The sequence below is a fragment of the Zonotrichia albicollis genome, chromosome 21 (genome assembly GCF_047830755.1).
Source record: "Zonotrichia albicollis isolate bZonAlb1 chromosome 21, bZonAlb1.hap1, whole genome shotgun sequence".
In the NCBI taxonomy this organism is placed as follows: Eukaryota; Metazoa; Chordata; class Aves; order Passeriformes; family Passerellidae; genus Zonotrichia; species Zonotrichia albicollis.
In genome coordinates this window covers 3,421,442-3,442,034 of record NC_133839.1, presented here as the reverse complement: position 1 = coordinate 3,442,034, position 20,593 = coordinate 3,421,442, and the positions used below count along the sequence as shown (strand labels likewise).

The 20,593-nt window shown below is 48.2% G+C and overlaps 1 protein-coding gene across 12 annotated transcripts in view; it reads right to left on the bottom strand.

Moving 5' to 3' along the window:
* CACNA1B (calcium voltage-gated channel subunit alpha1 B) overlaps positions 1–20,593 on the bottom strand; it is a 316,045-nt gene that overhangs the window by 8,392 nt on the left and 287,060 nt on the right. For all 12 annotated transcript variants that reach the window (XM_074556297.1, XM_074556286.1, XM_074556287.1 and 9 more), the window contains 7 exons: positions 18,239–18,335; positions 10,070–10,178; positions 6,420–6,527; positions 4,577–4,686; positions 3,462–3,589; positions 2,242–2,368; positions 845–955 (listed from right to left, as the gene is read on the bottom strand). In XM_074556297.1, the coding sequence (XP_074412398.1) occupies positions 845–955; positions 2,242–2,368; positions 3,462–3,589; positions 4,577–4,686; positions 6,420–6,527; positions 10,070–10,178; positions 18,239–18,335 (790 nt within the window). The remainder of the gene's footprint in view (positions 1–844; positions 956–2,241; positions 2,369–3,461; positions 3,590–4,576; positions 4,687–6,419; positions 6,528–10,069; positions 10,179–18,238; positions 18,336–20,593) is intronic.

Genomic DNA, 20,593 nt, shown 5'->3' with positions numbered 1-20,593 from the left:
CTGCTCCCTCCTGGCTGTGTGAATCAGGCCCTGGGAATGAGGCAGGACACGAGTGGTGAGATGTTGTGACACAGGAGACAGGATGGTGGCTGGGCAGCATTGGGGACAAACAGCAGCAAATGTGTGAAATGGCCAGAAATGATCTGTGACATCCTACACACTAAGCAGTGCCCACAAGCTGATGTGAAAGTCAACTCCAGTGAGGAGATTTCTTTGAAAAATAAGTTAATAAATCAACAATGGAAATCCTCAATACCAGATTAGGGGCCAAGGTCACAGTACAGGAAAATACAGGGAGCACACTCAGTGTCCCAGTGCAGCTCCCTGGTAGTCCCTGTGCCTGCTGCATCCACCTGTGTGTGTCACAGCACATTGCAGCTTTATGGAAGGATAGGGCACAGGAACACAGCTTGGCTGGCTGGATAAACAACACACAACTAATGGGAACACAGCCTGAATGGCCTTGTCCCCAAATAATCCCCAGACACTTGGGTGGCCCAGCCAGAGGGACCATCCTGAGCTGCTCTGTGCTGCTAGCAGGGAGGGGTAAAACTGGGGACAGTGCTGTGACTGCACAGGATAGCTGCCACACCCTGCAGGGAATCGCTGCAGGGAATCCCTGCCACGCCCTGCAGGGAATCCCTGCCCACGCCCTGCAGGGAATCCCTGCCCACACTCTGCAGAGAACCCCACTGCTATCCCAGAACAAGGCCTGGATTCCTTCTCCACATCTTTTAACACCAGTATTCCCAAGCCAGCTCCAGCCCATGACAAGCAGAGAGAAGATGCTGAGATCTTGGCCCGCTCCCAGTCTCCCACCATCACATCCCCACCTCTCTCTCACCTGGGTTTCAGCAGCCAGGCGTGGCATGGAGGCTGCACGGCCCTGGCTCTCCAGGCCTGGCTGGGGCTCTCCATTGGCAACTGTGGGGCTGATCTCCTTCATTTCTACCACCTGAACAAAACATGGAATGGTTTCAGTAGCAAGAACATGTCAGCTTTGAAGCCACCATCAGCTTCCTGAAGTTTGACTGGACTGGGAAGAGATGCTGGTGTGGCAAAGAGAACAACTGAAGAGCTGTGGAGTGTTGAAGTAGAAAAATGATAAAGAAAAGCCTCCTAAAATCAGGCCTGCTCTGGCTGGTCTGTCACTTCTTCTAAGTCAAGCCATCACTGTGCAAGTTCACATGTGAAAGCATTTCTGGTGTGAGCAGTTCATCAGCATAACAATCTGTTCCTGGGTTAAAACTGTTTTTATACAGTTTTATAACAGTTTTTATACAGTTTTATAACAGTTTTTATACTGTTAGATAGAAAAATGAAAACTATCTGTACAAAGAACTTTTCCTGCACGTACACACCGAGGGTTGGAGTGACCAATCCTTACAGAATAACAACTTGTTACTGACCAATAAGTAATTGGTAAGAAAGCTCCTGACCAATGGAAATGACACTGAGGTCTGTAAAACTGTATAAAAAGGAGTTCTGTGAATAAAGAATGGGCTTTTTCCACCATGAAGAAAATGGAGTCCCTGTGATTAATTCCCACAGTGGGTTGCCCAGGTTACTCTGTCCTCAGCAAGGACATCCCACAAGCAGTGGGATGAGGTCTTCGACCAGCCAGGAGCCCCAGCTGTGACCCTGGAAACCCCTCAGGTCATTCTGACCATTCAAACCCCTCACCTGAGCTGGGACAATGGGATTGGGAAATGGGAGGAGAGAGCCTGAGGTAACCCACGGCAGCAAGACAGAATCCCAGGAAAAGCATGTCCAGATTGGCTGTGGGAGCTGCCAGGTTTGGGCTTTCTCCACAATGCTCAAGCAAACAAGAGACAGAACAGTGCTTGCCTCAATGAACAGCTCTGCTAAATGCAGGTCCCCCTGCCTTCACCTGTATATTCTAAACACTTTCTAAAATTTCTGAAAATCCACCATGGCTCTAAAATCTCCTGCATCTCACCCTGTCTTCATCTGCTTTTCCTAAACATTTGCTAAAATTTCTTAAATTCTACCACACCTCTACAATGTCCTGCATCTCATCCCATCTTCACATAATCATTTTCTTAAATTCTGGAGTTCTTACATTCTAAACATTTTCTTAAATTTCTGGAGTTCTACCACACCTCTAAAATCTCCTGCATCTCACCCCATCTTCACCTGCTTTTTAAAATATTTTCTTAAATTTCTCAAGTTCTCCCACAGCTCTAAAACCTGCAGCTCCCCCTTCCCCCATCTGCTCACCCTCTCAATGGGGATCTCCTCAGAGTGGCCTCGCTCAAAAGCTGGGCTCCTGGTTTCATAGAACACATCCTGGGTGCGCTGGGTCCCCCAGGAACTGGACTCTTTGATCCCTCCCTCTGGAGGTGGCCTGTTCCAAAGAAAAAGAGGGAAAAAGATTCATCTTTTTGCAAAGAGATTCTGCTAAATTTGGCAAACCAAACTTGAGCAAGCACCCTTTGGGGTTTCACATGTGAAAATCAGTTGCAGGATGGGCACAGTGGCTGGTGAAGCTCTAAGGTGCCCTGGGTTTTTCTCCTCTAGAGCCTGAAGATCCCATGAGAACAAGGGAATCAAACCAACTGATTTTTTTTTTCAGTATTTAAGGAAAACAATTTCTGCCACTTAAATCCTGATGGACAATGAAGAATTTGGGAGTTCAGGCTGATTTTGTCTGCAGGACCAGCTGGGCACTGGTCAAACACCTCAACCATGCTGAAGTCCCTTCAGCTGTTGAGTCTGGTGTTGGTTTCCCCATCAAGATTATTTGGGATGTTTAAGCCTCAGCTGTCTGTCACTAAAAATCCACAGTGCTCATGATCCAGAGGAAAATCACCTGCAGAGCAGGAAATGGAGAATTGATTACGGATCACTGTCACCAGTGTTTGGAAAGCTCTCCATGAAGGGATAATTTCCCCAAAGAGACAAATTGTGCTGTGGCAAGCACTTCCTGCTGCCCAGTGCCACAAGCTCAAGGGCTGAATTTATTCCCAAGAATCTTTGGCCTCCCAAAACCTCATTGCCAGGGTTTGCTTGGTTGTTTTGCAACAGTCCCAAATTCCTGTGAGCAAACTCACCCTGGGCAACTCCCAGTGAGGATTCATGAAGGAAACACCAAGATCCCAACACCACCAGCACTGGGATAACCACAGCAGGAGCAGAGCCACCACATGAATTGTCCCAGCCATAGTGTGAAGGGGCTGCTGGCTTTGGTGTCACCAGAGCAGCAGTGGTGGAGGGGGTGACCCCAAGGTGGGGTGGCTCTGGAGGGGGCTCATGGGTTACCCCAAGGTGTGGTGAAAATGGAGGGGGGTCAGAGCTGACCCCAAGGTTTGGTGGCTCTGGAGGGGCTCAGGGGTGACCCTGAGGTATGGTGGCTCTGGAGGGGGATCAGGGGTGACCCTGAGGTGTGGTGGCTCAGGGGTGACCCCAAGGGTGGCTCTGGAGGGCTCAGGGGTACTCACAGGGCTCCCCCGTTGTTGAGGGAGGCCGAGCTCTTCTGGCGCAGGAAGGCCTTGGCGTTGCTGAAGGCCGTGGGCTGCGTCTGCTCCAGGGTGGCCTTCAAGGGGTGGAACAGGGACACTGGCCCGGGCTGCCAAGCACAAGGGAGGGGTGTCAGAGCTGAGATGGCCTGCAGGGCTTTCCCTAGTCTGTGAAAAGGCCACTTTGCCACCCTGGGACAGCAGAAAGGCCACGCTGGCCTGGGCACAGCGGGGAGAGGCTGTGAGGGACACTTGGTACAAGTGCAATCCCCTTTCCCCCTGAATGCTCTCCCCAGCCCTGCTGCAATCCCCCTTCCCTCCAAATTTCTCCCAAGTCCTGCTGCGACCCCCCTTCCTTCTGAATATTCTCCCCAGTCCTGCTGCAATCCCCTCTCCCTCCGAATGTTCTCCCAAGCCCTGCTGCAATCACCTTTCCCTCCAAATGTTCTCCCCAGTCCTATTTCAATCCCCTTTCCCTCTGAATGCTCTCCCCATCACCAGAGCAAAGCAGTGAGTCCCCCAAGGATGTAGCCAGAGGGGCAAGTGCAATTCCAGTGGCTCTGGATGGATCTGCTGGAGCCATCCAGGTGTGGGACAGATCACCACCCTGTGCTGGAGATCTGCTGGATGCTCATCCTAAAAACAACAGCTTTTTGTTCTACTGGAAGTGACTGGGCTTTCAATGCCAGTTGAGTGAAAATATTTTCTAGAATTTGTAAAAATTAGAGCCAAAATTGTTTGGAATAATTCCTATTTTCAAAAATAACTTAAACCTATAGCCAAACTACCAGCAGCTTTCAATAGTTCTTTGGTCTACCAAGGAAATATTTGGCATAGCCTAGGCCACTTTTAAACACACTTTAGACTTTCAAAGATCAGTTGTCTTTTTTTTTGAAAAGATCTTTCTTTACTGGAAAAGGCAACTGCAACAATTTTTTAAAAGTATTTTTTTAGAGACACTTTCAGGAGAGATTTCCATTTTTTAGCCAGCATTTTGAAACCCTGCCTGGAAGAGCAGCCAGACCTTCTGGGTGAATCCTGCTGGTGATTCTTGTTAAAGCTGCCTAAGAGGGAGGATGGAAAAACCCCTTTTGTACCTGGCACAGGCCCCCGGGGGGCTGGACTTGCTCCCTGCTGTTCTTATTCTGCTTGTAGAAGTCAAATATCATCAGGGCTGCGTAGACCTTCCCCACAGTCATTTCATCAGCTGCCAGAGCATGGGCAAAACACAGCAGAGCCATTCCAAGGATGAAGAGAAGACAGGAATAAGAAAAAAAAAAACAGCAAATGATGAAAAACAGCGAAAGGGAGGAAACAACATGAAATTTTTTAGGAAAAAATAATTTATTAATAAAATAAATAATAATTATCAATAAGAAATTATTTTATTAATAAGATAATTATTAAGATTTTTTTATTTTATTAATAAAATAAAATTGTATTTTATGAGAATAATGAGGCAAAACAGACACAGAAGAGTAGGGGAAAGGAAAAAAAAAGAAAAGGTTACAAAAGATTCTTCAGCTCTTTGCCTGTTGCTGCTTTGCCTTGGTTTGGAGCTCTCTGTGGCAAGCACAGGGATTGTGTAGGAAAAACGAGGCAGAAAATCTCAGTGGCATTGTCAGCACTGCTGAGAGAATTCCTAAATTCCTCCCAGACCCACCCCAGCCTTACCCTGCTTCTCTGAATTACAGTGAGTGGGGTATAATGGGTTAATATACATTTAAGGGATATTTCATTTTTCCAGATGTTTTTTTCACCCTCAGAGCCATGGGACAGCCCTTCCCTGCCCAGCACTGGAGCACTCACCATGGCAAAAACTGGAGCAGCAGAGATACAGGAATCAAGAGAGGAGGGGAGGGAAAGACTTCAGCAGTCACCACCCAGTGATCTGCACCTCCTCAGCTCCCTCATTTTTCTTAATTAACAATGCCTTTATTATTCTACACTGCTTCTCATTAATCAGGAATCCAGAGCTAATCAAGAGAACAGCAAACTCCCCATTTTCTCAGCACTTTTGCCCAGGACATCACCAAATAACACAAATGCTTTTAACCCCCAAACACCTCACATCCGATTCCCTAAGTCCTCAGCACGCTTTAGCTTTTTCTTCTCCCCATTTTTCTGGAGCTCAAATGGCAGAAATTGCTCTCCCACCTTGCAAGGCACAGCCAGGAGGCTGCTAGAACTGGGGAGGAGCTCTGGGAGAGGCCACACAGAGCATTGGTGTCTCCTGGGTGCTGTTTGGGATTTGGGTTTTTCTGTGCACAGGAAATCTGCAGCACAATGAAGTCCCTGCCTGGAGGTGAGCTCAGCTCCCCCAGTCCCTGTGTGACAGAGCCAGGGCAGCACAGAGGCTGCTAAGACGCTCAGCTGCCCTTGGTGTCCCTGCTGCATCCTCCAGGTGACCCAGATGGGGCTTGGGACAGAGCAGGCAAGGAGGGAAGAACCTAATCTGGGGTTGGATAGAACAGACAAGGAGGGAAGAACCTGTTCTGTGGTTGGACAGAGCAAATGAGGAGGGAGAAACTTAATCTGGGGTTGGATAGAGCAGATGGGGAGAGAAAACCCTGATTTGGGGTTGGATAGAGCAGGCAAGGAGAGAGAAACCTAATCTGGGGTTGGATAGGGCAAATGAAGAGAAAAACCTAATCTGGGGTTAGATAGAGCAGATGAAGAGGGAGAATCTAATCTGCGGTTTGACAGAGCAAATGAGGAGGGAAACACCTAATCTGGGGTTGGATAGAATAAATGAGGAGGGAAAAATCTGTTCTGGGATTTGATAGAGCAGATGAGGAGGGAAAAACCTGATCTGGGGTTGGACAGAGCAGGCAAGGACAGAAGAACCTAACCTGGGGTTGGATAGAGCAAATAAGGAGGGAGAAACCCAATGTGGGGTTCCTGGGTGTCTGGGATGTACCCAGTGCTTGAAGCACTTACGTTTGTGAGGAGGCACCAGCAAATCCAGAGTCTTCTGGGACAGGTTGGGCCAGACCAGCGAGATCTCCTTCCTCAGCTCAGCATCACACTGGTGCTGCTTCACACCTCCTGCAGCCAGGGAGGGACAGGAGAGGAGTGAAGCCCTGCCCTGGAGCACATCCCACTGTTTGCATTCCCCTTTCCCGTTCCTTGGGAAGGGTGAGCCAGCACAGCCCTTCCCTGCCCAGGGAATCTGTGAATTCTCCATGACAGAAGTGCAGGAACCCAGCAGGACCAGCCTTGCCTCACCCTGGGCACCCTGACTGTGGAAAATGCACGTATTTTATGATTGGCTTTTCGCAAATATTAAAATGAATATTATATGTGTTGTGTCAGAAAGTAATGCTGTATTAATTCTCTTAAGTACTGTGTTAAATACAGTTTTAGGTTATAAAAAAATGTTAAAATAGAAACTATGCTATGTAGGATACCTTTTTAAAGAAAGGACTCACACTGAGTTAGCAGCCCCAGGACACCTAAATCTTTCAGAGAAAAAGAATTTATTCACTCTTATCAGAAGAAACGAACTTCTTTCTGCCTTGAAGGTGCTGTTAGGATTCAGAGGAAGAAGCTGACTCTGACCAGACAGAATCCTGCTTAAACACACTTTAGACTTTCAAAGTCTAAGTCCTGCGTTTCAAAGTCCTGCGTTTGAATGGAATTTATGCATCACGTATGAGGTGTATGAATATGCAACATTCTGTTGTTTTTAAGGGTTAATCCTCTGTTAACGTGGATCCTTTTTCGGGCTCATGCTGCCCAGAAAACGGTACCTGGACTGTCCATAACTCTTTGTATTTATTGTCTCATATTGTCCTAATTCAATTTGTCCAAATTATTATTACTCTAACTGTATTACTGTTTTTATAACCAATTAATTACTATTAAACTTTTAAAATTTTAAAAACAAGTGATTGGCATTTTTCACACTGAGCAGTGACCTGGGACTTAAATTTGAGCTCAAACTTATTCCATGCTTAACCTGAAGGTGCCTCTTCCATTGGGGAGTGCCTGTGGAGGCAGCAGCACCTCCCAGGTGGGATGGAAAGGACTCAGGCATGAATCACTGTGATGGTGTTCACAGGGGTCTGAGGATGAGGGAAGAGATGAGGATCTGACTCCATGTTTCAGAAGGCTTGATTTATTATTTTATGATATATATTATATTAAAACTATACTAAAAGAATAGAAGAAAGGATTTCATCAGAAGGCTAGCTAAGAATAGAAAAGAAGGAATGATAACAAAAGCCTGTGGCTTGGACAGAGAGCCCAAGCCAGCTGTGATTGGCCATTAATTAGAAACAACCACATGAGACCAATCACAGATGCACCTGTTGCATCCCACAGCAGCAGATAATCATTGTTTACATTTTGTTCTTGAGGCCTCTCAGCTTCTCAGGAGAAAAAATCCTAAAGAAAGGATTTTTCAGAAAATATCATGGCTACAAATCACAGAATCCTGTAACAACAGACTGATTAGGTTGGAAAAGACCTTAAAGATCCTCTTACCCAACCCTCTGCCATGGCCAGGTTCACCCTCCACTGAGCAGTGTCCTGATGGATTACAAACCCTCCTCAAACCCACCAGCTCTTCCCAAAACCCCTGAAATGACACAAATTCAGGGTAGAGCAGAGCCAAACCCACAGCTCTGTTCCAAGGCCCAAAGCCAGCCTGAATACACATGTGGAAAGTGATTAAAGGCTGGGTGAGCCCCAGGCCAGCTCCCAGCTGAATTCCCCACACAGCAGGTAATTAAAGAGTTCATCTGAATGACAGAGATTATTTTTGTAAGAGCAGAGTGAGGGAGGAGGCTCTGGGTACTCTGTTACACCGTGGTTTGAACTCCCACAAGGGAACTCATTAGGGAGGTTTATTAAGGGCCTGTTAAGCCCGCTAAAGACTCAAATTAAATGTAGCACATGAAACCTATTCAAAGGGAGCTCATAACAACAAAACAGGTCAGAACCTCACACCCCAGAGCACAGCTAAACCACAGAAATAATCCAGGGTATCAGCTGAGTTCTCCTCCCTGGCTCCCTTCCAGTTTTCACAAAGGTGGGGGGAGCTTTTCCAGTTAAAAAAGGCTGACAGGTAACCAGAAACTGAAAATTAAACAAACTCTTAGCATCCTTAGCTAGGAGTTATTCCTGAAATAAGGTGCTGGCTCTCAAAGTCACAGGAAATCCTAAAAGCATCTGTAGAAATGAGTGTCTGATCCTTGTCTTGATCCCACTCCTTTGGGGAGCCCCAGGCACCTCAAAACTTTGTCCTCTTCCAGCAATGCCTCCCCAAAGCATCACAGGAGGGAGGAGATTAACTCAGATATTTGCAGTGGCCTAAAACTGCTTAGTAAAGCACAGCAGCCTAACCCTGCCTTGCCCCTGCTCCCTGGAGCCTGGTTCCCTCTTGTTAACTTTTAAATTAGGTGTAAGAGTGTTTAGGCCAGGAATGACTCGAGTGTGACCCCAGGCAGGCTGATGAGATGGGGTAACGACCCAGAGAAAAGGCCGGTGCATTTGTTACACTGCAAGGTTTAAATTGGGAGCTGAGTAAACGCCTGATTAACCACCTCAATAATTCCATTTTATCTCAAGGTGGAATGTGCTGCAGAGCACTTGCAGTTCCTGCCTTGCTGCCAGCATGGAAGGGCTGGAATGGTTCAGAGGTGGTGTGGAAAATAATTTCTGATTCAAAGCAAGGAGGACACGTCCTGGGCTTCCCCTCAGAGGATTCTCAGTTGGGATGGGCAGAGATTGCCACATTTCACTGCCACCCCAAAGGCACAGGGATGGTCAGGACCTCTCTGGCCTCTCCCCAAGCTCCCCTTCGTGGCCACATTTCTCTTCACAGAGAAAAGCAAGGCACAAATTCCCAAGGATATTTTCTGGGATTCACATCCTCTGAACCTCAGAGAAAGAAAAAACAATTCTTATCTCATTTACTGCTCCTGTGTTTTGGAACAAGTGGAATGCATTGAGGAAGATTGTTTACCTGAAGGAATTTACTTGATTAGATTCTGGTGTGAGTGTTTTGATTCACTGACCTATTGAATCCAGGTGTGTGTGTGAGGACAGTCACAAAATTCTGTGCAGTTGTGTACAGATTCAGTTTGGATGTAGTGTAATATAAAATAATAGAGTATAATAAAGTAATTAATTAGCCTTCTGATATCAGTGGAGTCCTCCTTATTTTCTCCCCAGACGTCAGGGTTGCCTTGATTTACTACACCCCTGTCCTCAGGTGTTGGCATGGGAAGACAGGAATCCCACCTATATTCTAAATTCTTCTATGGCAGAATTTCCATGGTTTTGGGAGGACACCAAGCCCACAGATTTCACTGAATACTCTGAGCTGGATGGGACCCACAAGGATTAAGTCAAACTTTTCATTGAATGGCCCATAAAGGAATAAATCTGTGCCTTTGGTGTTCTGGCACCTTGCTGGGACCAACCAAGCCCATCTTGTGGTCAGGAGCTGGGCTGTGAGCCACTGTGCTCTCAGAAAACCCCAATTTTGTCCTGGTTTGATCTCCAGGTGACCAATCCACCCCATTCCTCTCAGCAGAAGCCAGTTGGATCTCCAGGTGACCCAGCCACCCTGTCCCTCTCACCTGAGGCCAGTTTGATCTCCAGGGCCGTGCGGATCAGGGCCATCAGCGTGGAGGTGAAGTGCACAGTTAAATCCTCAGGGGAGATGGGCATGTTCATCCTCACCAGGCGCTGGGGACAGACAGGGCTGGCTGTGAGGAAGGCCAGGAGTCCTCCCCCCACCCTCACCTGCCCCTCTCTGAACCCCCAAAATACAAACAGGAAGGAACTTTTTGTGTGCTGAGCTGAAATTCTGCACATGGATGGCAGCTCCTGTCCAGGAGTGGGTTTGGGCCAGAACTTCAATGGTTTAATGGGTGATTTGCCAGCACTACACTGCAATCCTACAGAGCTCTCCCAAAAAGAAGAGGGAGAGCTGGGGAGGCTCTCATCCCATTTCCTGTCTCCAGTGGTGTCTGCATCATCCAGATGTTGGAACCCTGTTTGCTGAGAATTTCAGACTTTCTGTGCTGCCAGGCACTGACCCCCAAGAGAACACTGCATTGACCTGAGGCTGTAGGGAAGCTTCCAAAATGGAATGATAGAAATGGGATTGTGGGTGTGGAGTTTGAATAATTATGAATTCATATTGAATTATGAATAATTACTGAATAATTTTATATTATAATTAGATAATAATGGAGTTTGAGAAGGGTGTAATATCACAGAGTGGAAAACTTATTAAAGTTTTAGGATGCAGTAATATATATAAAGCAAGATGGAGGTTTTAGGGCAGAGGCTGGGCCTGCTTCTTCACAGGTTTAAGTACTATTGTGTAATTAGATTGAAAAGTCCAAGGAAGTCTCTGGGTGTGGATCTGACTGAGCACAGCCTCAAAAACCAGTGGCAGCTTGGTCTGGGCCCTTTGCTGGGGAGAGAATTTCATTGCCACGTGAAAGCTGCTTGGGCTGTAATTTACACCCCTCCGTCTGCCCAGGAACCTCCTCTGTGTCTAACAACAGCCCCCAAGGCTGTGGAGGTGCCAGCTGCACTCCCCTGTGGCTCTGGGCACTGCAGCAGTGGGCACAAACCTGGCACTGTTTGCAGAGATGCAGATTTTGCTGTAGCCTCTTTGCTGCCCTGGGCAAAATCTGCAGGATAGAAACTCCTCAGCTGATGGGCATGAATATTCCTGCTGGGGAAGGGAATGTGGTGCAGGTGAGAGCAGTGAGCTCCTGGAGCCTCAGGGCTCAATGGAAGCCCCAATTGCTGCTCCTTTGTTTCCCCAAACCAAGCCCTGGCTGGGGCATGAAGACTTGGCCAGGTTTTCCATCTCTGGGATAACCTCCCTGCTTTGAGAATCTTCCAACTCCTACTTCCAGCTTCCACTTCCAGCTTCCCACATGTATGGACTGAGCTGCTCTAGAATCCCAGCGTGGTTTGAGTTGGAAAAGACCTTAATTATTATCTCATCCCACCCGCTGCCATGGGCAGGGACCTTTCCCTAGCCCAGGTTGCTCCCAGCTCTGTCCAGCCTGGCCCTGGACACTTCCATGGCCTCAGGGAGGGCAGACCCCAGCCCTGGCACCTTCTGGAGACAATTCCCCCCAGGGGGACACTTGTTGGTGTTGGCATGAGCAGACAGAGAGCACAAAGTGCTGGTCCAGTGTAAAATCTGCTCAGAGGAGCTGAAATCTCCTTGTTAACCTATTTACACATGTTCAGCTCTCACTGCATCCTGCAGGGACCAGAGACCACTGTAACAACGTCCCTGTCACCTGAAGTCTGGGACAAACCTTGTGCTTTCCCTCACAGCATACCCCGAGGTCATTCTGTGTCTGCCCAGCCTCAGAGACAGGGAAATCAAAGTTCAGCCTCTCAGTCAGCGACAGTGACAAGTGCTGGCAACACCACGGGGTTTTTTCTGTTCACTCATGTCACATGAAACGGGAATTAATTCAAATTCTGCCCTCAGCACACAAAAAGTTACAAAAAAACCATCAATGAGAGCCCACAGTTAGCAATCAGAGTCCCAGAATCCCACTAGGAGTGGGAGAGAGGGAAGGGATGCAGAGAGAAAGAAGATGCATGCAAGTGAAGAACAGGCAAATGAGGAGCAATTCCCCACAGGAGAGCTCTATCCTCACAGAAACCACCCTCAAAAACCACTGGGGCACATCTCAGGTGTCCCCAGCTGAATTCCCAAAGGATACAGAGGCACAACACAGGCCACCCACAGCTGCACTGAGCAGTGCTTTCCTCCTCCATCTGAGCCAGGAACAGAGGATTTAGGGGATTTTCCAAGGGGATTCCCACTTTTGGAAGTTTAGCTGACCAAAACCCACATTTTGCTGCAAGCAGGCACCTGGAAGAGGCTCTCCCTACCGCACCTCCCTGCCCTGTTCCCTGCATTTCCCTCTGCACTGCCATTTTCTCCATCCCAGTATCCAAACTGGTCAAACTGGTCACTCAGACACCTCCAGGCCATTGGAATCCCCAATGTGAGAACCCAGCAGGGAGCAGAAAGGGGGGGTTGAGTGGCTCAGGAGAGGGAAGCTGTGATGGGATGAGTCCCTGTGTCCCCTCAGGTGCCAAACTGGGATTCACCTCCCTTTGGACAACACTTGAGGAGTTCTTGCCCTGCTAAAGGGAGCTGCAGGTTGCCCATTTCTTGGCCAAAAAAAAAGCCAAAAAATAAGAGAAAAATGCCTCAGAACCTGCAGCAGCCAAAGCCAACAGGCCTCACTAAAGCCACACAAGATCCTCCCAAAACCAGGGAAAATTCCTGTCTTGGAAGCCCCTGGCTTGAGAAAATCTGTTCTTTAAATTAATATCTGGCATGTCTGAGAGCTCCTGCTGAGGATGGAGCAGCTGGAAGAAAAGAATTAATTCATCTTGGATCCAAAACAGCTTTGCCACCATGGCTGGGGTGGTGAGGGTGGGTTGGGTGAGACATTGTCACCCCACAGCCCAAATCAATGTCCCAAATCCCTGTGGACACCCAGAGGAGTCAGGAGGGATTTGATCCTTGAACATTGTCTGGTGTGTTTTCCCAATGCCAGAAATTCAGCCAAAAAGCTGAAACTGCAAACAAAAACTGTATTAACTTTTTTCCTTTCAATATTACAAAATAACCTTATATATAAAAATATCTCCTTGTGCAGAGCTTGAAATTTCAAGCTTTTCCAGGCTTACTTTCTAATTTTATCTATATTTAATTTCTCTTTATTTCTAGAGGATCCATTTAAAAGGAATCCAGTTGAAATTGGTAACATTTTTCAAACTCAGAATATTCTGCTTGACCCAACATTTCTCCTTGAAAAATTCAGTCAAGAACTTTTGATTTTCATCCTGCACCTGGCTAGAAGAGAAAACCTGAAGTTTTCTCAAAGATTTAGGGACAAAACATAGGTAAAAAAAAAAAAAATTGAAAAAGTTGTTTAGAGTGTACTCAATTTAAAAAAATTAACTTTCACCCCATTTTTTTCTGTTTCTTCTGCTTGAAGTTGTGCTTCAAGGCTGTGTCAGAGCTGTAGCTCATGGTTTGAAATAGGATGGAAAAAATTGAGAGGGAAGAGGAGAGGGAAAGGGAATGAAGGGGAAAAAAGTCAAATGGGGGGAAAAAGGAAAAGGAGGGAAAGGAAAGGGGGGGGAAGGAAAAGGGAGGAAAGAAAAAAAGAAAAGGGAGGGGAAAGGGGAGGAAAAAAGGAAAAGGACGGGGGAAAAGGGGGAACAAAAAAAAAAAAAGGAAAAGCAACAACAAACCAAAAAGTCCCACTAACAACAGAAATAACTGAATCAAAACAAACAGAAAAAAACCCGGCTCTAATTTGGATAATTTCCCGTCTTTTTGGAGCCCAGAAGGAAATTTTAGGAGCCTGCTGCTCCTTGCCTGCACTGATGAAGAACGTGCATCACGTGGGAATCGCCAGCCACAACCCAGGGGCTGGATCAGTGTTTGGACTCGATGATCTTCTCCATCCTAAATGATTCTGTGATGCCATCAATTTTAGTCTTTTCTATCCCATCAGACGAAAAGGGGGAAGAAAACCTCTTTGACATCACTCTGCTGTTCTAGGATTTGCTCACTGTTCTGAGGTCCCTTCCAACCCAAACCATCCTGGGATTCTGTCACTCCTGGGAGGAGCCAGGGGCGCTCGGGTGAATTCATAATGGGAAGCATATTAAAAAAGAAGAAAAAGAAAGGGAAAAAGGAAAAAAAAGGGGGGAAAAGGGGGGGAAAAAAAGGTGGAAATGGTTGCCAGGAGCCCTGAGCTGCCAGGACAGGAATCCCCGGCCCCGGGGGAGGAGGCGCAGCCGGCAGCAGGTGGAGTCCCCGCTCCGCTCTGGGATCCCGCCCGCGGTTCATTAGTTGGATTTGGAGCTCGTTAAAGCAGGAGAGGGCCCCGGAGGCAGCAGCACCGCCGATGTCTCCGGAGTCTCGTAATTAACGCGGTGCTGATAACGAGCGGCTGATTAGAGGCGGGGTCGGGAGGCAGCGCTCGGGGCGCGGGGTCCGGGCGCGGTCAGGAGGCGGCCCCGGCGCTGTTTAATTGGGAATTAACAAAGGCAGCGCTAACGAGGAACCAAATCTCTGTGACAGGAATAAATTCACTTTCAGCTTTGCTCAGGAGCTGCCTGGACAATGGCCCAAAAGGCAGGGAAAGGGTTGGAGAAATAGGGGGGAAATTCATCCCGGGATCAAAGGTGTATTGCTGCATTTCAGCCTGACCCAGAAAAAACTACTACACCCTAAATCCTGTTCCCTGGTACATTTCTGAAGAGGAGCACACAGTGCCTGGAAAACTACTGGCACCCCGACAGATTTGAATTATTAAGAGCACCCCATAAACCTCTGGGACAGGAACTGCTCTGGGGCGCAGTCCCCAGACAGGAATAAATTCGGGACACTGGAGCGCTGCTGTGGGAAACGAGGTCGAGTTTGGTGAATAAATTATTTGCTATGAATAATTCACACCGACCTAGTTGGAAAGATTCTATCTGGTTTAATTCTGCTGGCTTTGGAGAGGCTCTCCACGGCTTTTATCCCTCTCAGATCATCCCAGGAATCACAGAATCCCGGGATGGTTTGGGTTGGAAGGGACCTCAAAGCTCACCCAGTTCCGCCCTCTGCCATGGGTGAGCAAATCCTAAGACAGTGAAGGCAAATAGGTTTTCTTCACCCTTTTCATCTGATGAGATAGAAAAGATTAAAATTCATGGCATCACAGAATCATTTAGGGTGGAGAAGACCTCCAAGACCATGGAGTCCAAACACTGATCCAGCTACCACGGACCCATATCTCCCAGTGCCACATCCACATCTGTCTGGTTTCAAATCCCTCCAGCAGTGGTGATTCCACCACTGCCCTGGGCAGCCTCTGCCAGGGCTTGAAAACTCTTTGTGTGACAAAATTCCTCCTGATGTCCAGTCTAAACCTCTTTTAGCACAGCCTGAGGCCGTTCCCTCTGCTCCTGTCCCTGTTCCCTGGAGCACAGCCCGACCCCTCCAGCTGTCCCCTCCTGTCAGGAGCTGTGCAGAGCCACAAGGGCCCCCTGAGCCTCCTTTGCTCCAGGCTGAGCCCCTTCCCAGCTCCCTCAGCCTCTCCTGGGGCTCCAGACCCTTCCAGCCCCTCCATGCCCTTCTCACTGTGGCTGGCCCAGAAGCGAGCACAGGAATTTGGGATTTCCAGCCTCCTCCCCCAGCCCCGTGCAGGATAGAGCTCCCTGGGGCACCTCGGGCAAGCAGCAAAGCCACACGGAACTGCAGAGGCTGGTCAGGCTGACCAAGGAGAACAGTTGAGAAAGGGGAACCAGAAAACAGCAGAAAGGAAGGACAGCAGCCAAGGAGGCCGCAAAGAGGGGGAAATCCGAACAAAAATCAGTGTGGACGTGCTGAGAAGGCAACAAAGACGTGGGGAGAACACACAAAACCTCTGACAAGGACTGGGGAAAGTAGACATGGAAAGAAAAAGGGGGGATATGTGGGGCAAAAGAGCTTTTGCTGGACAGAACAGTCAGGGGTTTAAAAACCAGAGGGAGAGGATGAAAACAGGGCAGAGACAAAGCCCTGGCTGCTGTTGGCGCTGACTGAGCCACACCTGCAGGAGCAGGGGGTGATGTCCCTCTGCAGGCTCTGGGAGGGGTCGGTGCCCAGGGGGATTTCAGTGCCCTCCTGAGTCTCTCAGGGGGATTTCAGTGCCCTCCTGAGTCTCTCATCCACTTGGGAGCAGATGTCACATGAGTGACACCACGGGGGACACCTGGCAGGAGCAGGGCAGGAGGTGCCACAGCCCACCACAGCCATGGGGGAAGGTGCCCAGCACCAACCCATGGACGTGCTCATGGAGAAATGGAGGAGGGAAGGAGCAAAAACCAGTCCTGGCTCATGAGGGGTTAATTTTATCAGCAATAACTGGGTGAGAGATCAGCCCCAAGTGCAGCTTTAATCCATGGGGGAAATCCTGATCTTGTCTTAAATCAGTATTTTGTAGTTCAGGGCTCTTTGATAAGGGGGAAATGAATGTGATCATCTCCAAACTCAGAGAAATCCAAAGTTCACCCAGACTGGAGCTGTTTGAACCCATCTCTGCCTGTGCTTGTGACACACAGACACAATCCAGAGGTTTCTTCTGAAATGGGGAAAAATTAATGATGTCTTTAAAAAATCAGGAGTCTGGGTTATAAAAAGAAGCCATTCCTATTTACCCTGGTTCTGTGGGTTTGTTCTGTACGGACAGACAAATTAAAGGAGATATCAGGAAATTCTCAGGCTGAAGAAATGCCTCTGGGCACAAAGTCTGCTATGAAAACCAGCCCAAATCTTACTTTAAATGCCAGTTTTAACACATGATCTCCTTATCCCCTTTTGTTTTCTTCCTTTTTGAGTTCTACAATATTTACGGGGAAAAAACTAGTTTTATCCTTTGTGGTACAGCTGCAGAGCGGATCTGGTTGCCCACCTGCAAACACCTCCTTTCAGCAGGACACAGCTCTCCTAAACCAATGGAAACTCACACGTGGCAAATCCTTGGATTTCTGGGGATAATTGGTGTCTAAAATAGCTGAGACCTGGAATTTGGATCTAGTTGGGTTCCTCAAGCTCAGTTATGGTGGCCAGAAACAAATCAAATACAGCAAAGCCACCTCACTGGAAAGATTTAAGGTTATGTTTCATTTTCATTTTATTTTAAATCCTGGAAGGATCTTGTAGGAAGATTTATCTGAATTTCTTCTTGCCTGAATAAATCAGCCCCAGGGTTGGCTTGAGCCTCTTCACAAAAATCTTGGGTTTGGTCTCAGTGAAAAATCCCTCAGTACAGGAGGGGCTGTTGGGTTGTGGATCCTTTGGGTTGAGTTTTGGGGTTTGGGGGTGGCTGGAGTGCCACCAGCACCCAGAACATCCTGCTGGGTTTGGTGGATCCTCAACCACACCAGTGATAAATGGCTCTGAGCAACCTCTCCCTCTAAACTATGAGGTTCAGTGGTGAAACTTCCAAGGAATCCCCCTGGAAATGGAAGTCTCCAAGCACCCTGAGAGTTGTTGGGAGGCCAGCCTGGCCTTTACTGCTCCATTTCCATCTGAATTTCCAGCCAGGCAGCAGCCTTTGGGATAGAATTCATTCTGGTGGCTCAATTAAAAAGTTTTGCCAAATCAGCAATAAGCTGGAGTGATTTCTCCACCTCCCTGTCCTAAATGTTTTCTGTTAAAGTCATTTTTTCCACGAGGGCGTTTAAGGAGCCCTTCTGGTGTTGTCTGTGTTTAATTGCTTGCTCACTCCTACAGTACTGCCTACTCTAATTACTCCAGTCTAATTAAGAGGAGACAAAAACAACATTCTACTGGAGGATTAGTGAGACAAAGAGCCCTAGGAAGAAAAATGGGGATCTAATGGGGGGTAATTTCCTCATTAGCATTGTCCCTCCCCAAATTAACCTAAATGGGAGGAGAATGAGAGAAAAGAGAGAGAAACACTGACAGAAAGAGCAGAGACATACTTAGAAAGACAAACTGATGTGCCAGTTTAAAAGACCAGGAAAAAAGTTATCCCCCAAAAAATTATATATATATATATATAAAAATACATAAAAATTAAAAAGAAAAAAAAATCAGAAGATCCAAAATCTTGCTTGGAAAGCAGAGAAAGCACCAGAAAAGTCCAGAAGAACAACACCAATGCCACAGAAACCCCACTTGAGTCACGGCACAGAAAGCTGGTGGTTGGGCAGGAGTTCCTGGGGAGGTTTTCTACCTTATAGGCAACACGAGCTGGGCATTTCTTCCCAAGGCCTAGAGGTGGGGACATGTGTCTCAGCATCTCATACATGTCTGTGTAACTGATGCGCCCGCTGGCACCACAGGGATGGAGGCAAAAGCACCAGGACACAGAAATCCCATCGGATTGAGGCGGGGGGAAACGGGGAAGGGGTGGGGGGAAAAGGCAACACAATGGAGCAAATGAAAAGGGAGAGAGAGAGAAGGGGAAGCAGACAAGAAAACAGAGATCTGGTTAATCAGATTTCTCCGGGAAACAAAACCAAACTCAAGAGGTGGGGCAGGAGAAAGGAGGCTCCACTTCCATTGCTGTTTCAGCGCCCAACGTCTCCTCCTCCTGCAGAGGTGGCCCTGGGAATGATTGATGTCCCCTGGGGATGATTGATGCCCCTGGGGAATCCTTGATGCCCCTGAGGAATCCTTGATGCCCCTAGGGAATGCTTGATGTCCCCCGGGGGAGAAGGGGTGGCAGGGCTGGGTTTGGCTGGCTGTTGGTGGGCTGGGGATGAAGGCTCCCCCATCACCCCCCAAAGCAGCCAGGTCACCATGCCAGGGAGAGCTGGGGGCAGAGTTATGGGACAGGGCTGGGGGAACACAGCCCAGCTTTCCTGCCAGGAAGCAGCACTTTGGGTTTGGGTTTGGGTGATGGGACAAGGGAGGAGCCAAACGTGGGGGAATTGTTGAGGGATGCACCGGGACTGCTCCCATTCCCAGCTGAGGCTGGGATTCTGCAAATTCCTGCTCCAGCAAAAGCAGAGCCCAGCCCTGGCAGGAGGTGGGAGGAGAACCTGCTCCTCCCTCACTTTGGGGGGGGCTTGTTTTTCACCAAGCCAACTTCAAATGGGAATTGCAGAGGTTTGGGAAAAGTCCATCAGAGCAGCCCATTGCTCAGAGCATCTCCCTTCAGCTTGATGGATAAATCCTGGCCTGAAAAACAAGGGGTGCAAAACAGCAAGAAATTCCTGCTTCACCTTTTTTGTGCCTGTTGGGAGCAGAACTGTGCCAATCTCCTTTTGTTGTCCCAACTGCTTATACAATGTGCAAATCTCTGCTGCCTGGCATCTGAGGAGACCCAGGGATGTTATTAATTAGAGTTTCATCCCTGGTAAAGCAGGATAATGTCCTCATCTCTATACCAACAAAGAAAACCTGAGCACCCATTTAAACCCCTCTTTCTGAGCAGGAACCTTCCCAGCAGCCCAGTGCCCTGACACACATCTCAGTTCCTATGTAAAGCTTTGATGGAGGAGGTGGAGGAGAGAACTCACCCAGCCCAAAACATCTATTCCTGTCCCTGGTAACTGTGCAGATAAAATCCCACCCAGCTCTCCCAGCCCAGAGCTGATTTGGAGGCTGCTGAGAGACACAAAATCAAAACTGGAGCCAATGTCCTCCCCTGGCTCCTTCCTGCTCCTGGGTTGGGGTGTGGGGTCTCCTCTTCCTCAGCAGAGCTTCTGAGCTCTTAATCCTCACTCAGGTGTTGGAAACACCTGGGCTGGAGTGGAGAAGAAGAGGAAGCTCTGGGCTGGCTGCTTCCAGCCTTCTCTTTCATCTTCTGTTTTCCAAGAAATTCCCTGCCTGCACTGAGTCCCCACTGATGCCCATCCCATGCTGATTTCTCAGCAAGATCTGTCCCAAATCCTCCACTTGGCCTCCCAAGCACAGTGAACTCCCCCTGTGCCATGAGCAGGAGCTTTCCCTGGGTGTCCTCCACAGCTTAGAGACATCATTTGACCCCCAGGCCATCTCTGGCTGTGGCACCATGGAAAACTCATCCCCAGTCCCTTATCTCTGCCTAGATCCAATGGTTTTCCAGCTCAGGAAAGGGCAAATTGATCACCCAACAATTGATCAAAAACCACTACAAAGCCAAACCAAAGTTGCTGCTCCCTGGAAACCGTGGGATGCCATTTCTCTCTGGAATTTATTGAAGTGCTGGGATGATTTTCCCCAGGACTTCCCAGCTGGAGCTGGCAGGATGGAAGCTGGAGGGTTCCCTGTCCCATAAAACTGCCTGTCCCCATCCAGCTGGGGTGTGGGAGGAGACAGGGAAGGGATGCATGGAGGAGAAAGGAGGCAGTCAGTCAATCATTCCTTTTTTCAGGCAGGGGATTGGTTACTTTACACTTTCTGTTCTCTACTGGTTGCATTTGCACTCGGGGGAGGGAAGAGGGGAGAAAAAGAAACAGAACCAGGACTAGAGATGCTGGAGGGATCTCTGAAATTCCAAACCTTGTAGGCCACCCTATGAGGGCACTTCTTTCCTAAGCCCAGGGGTGGAGCAATTACACGTAACAAATTGTACATATCCTTATAATGAATGCGGCAACTG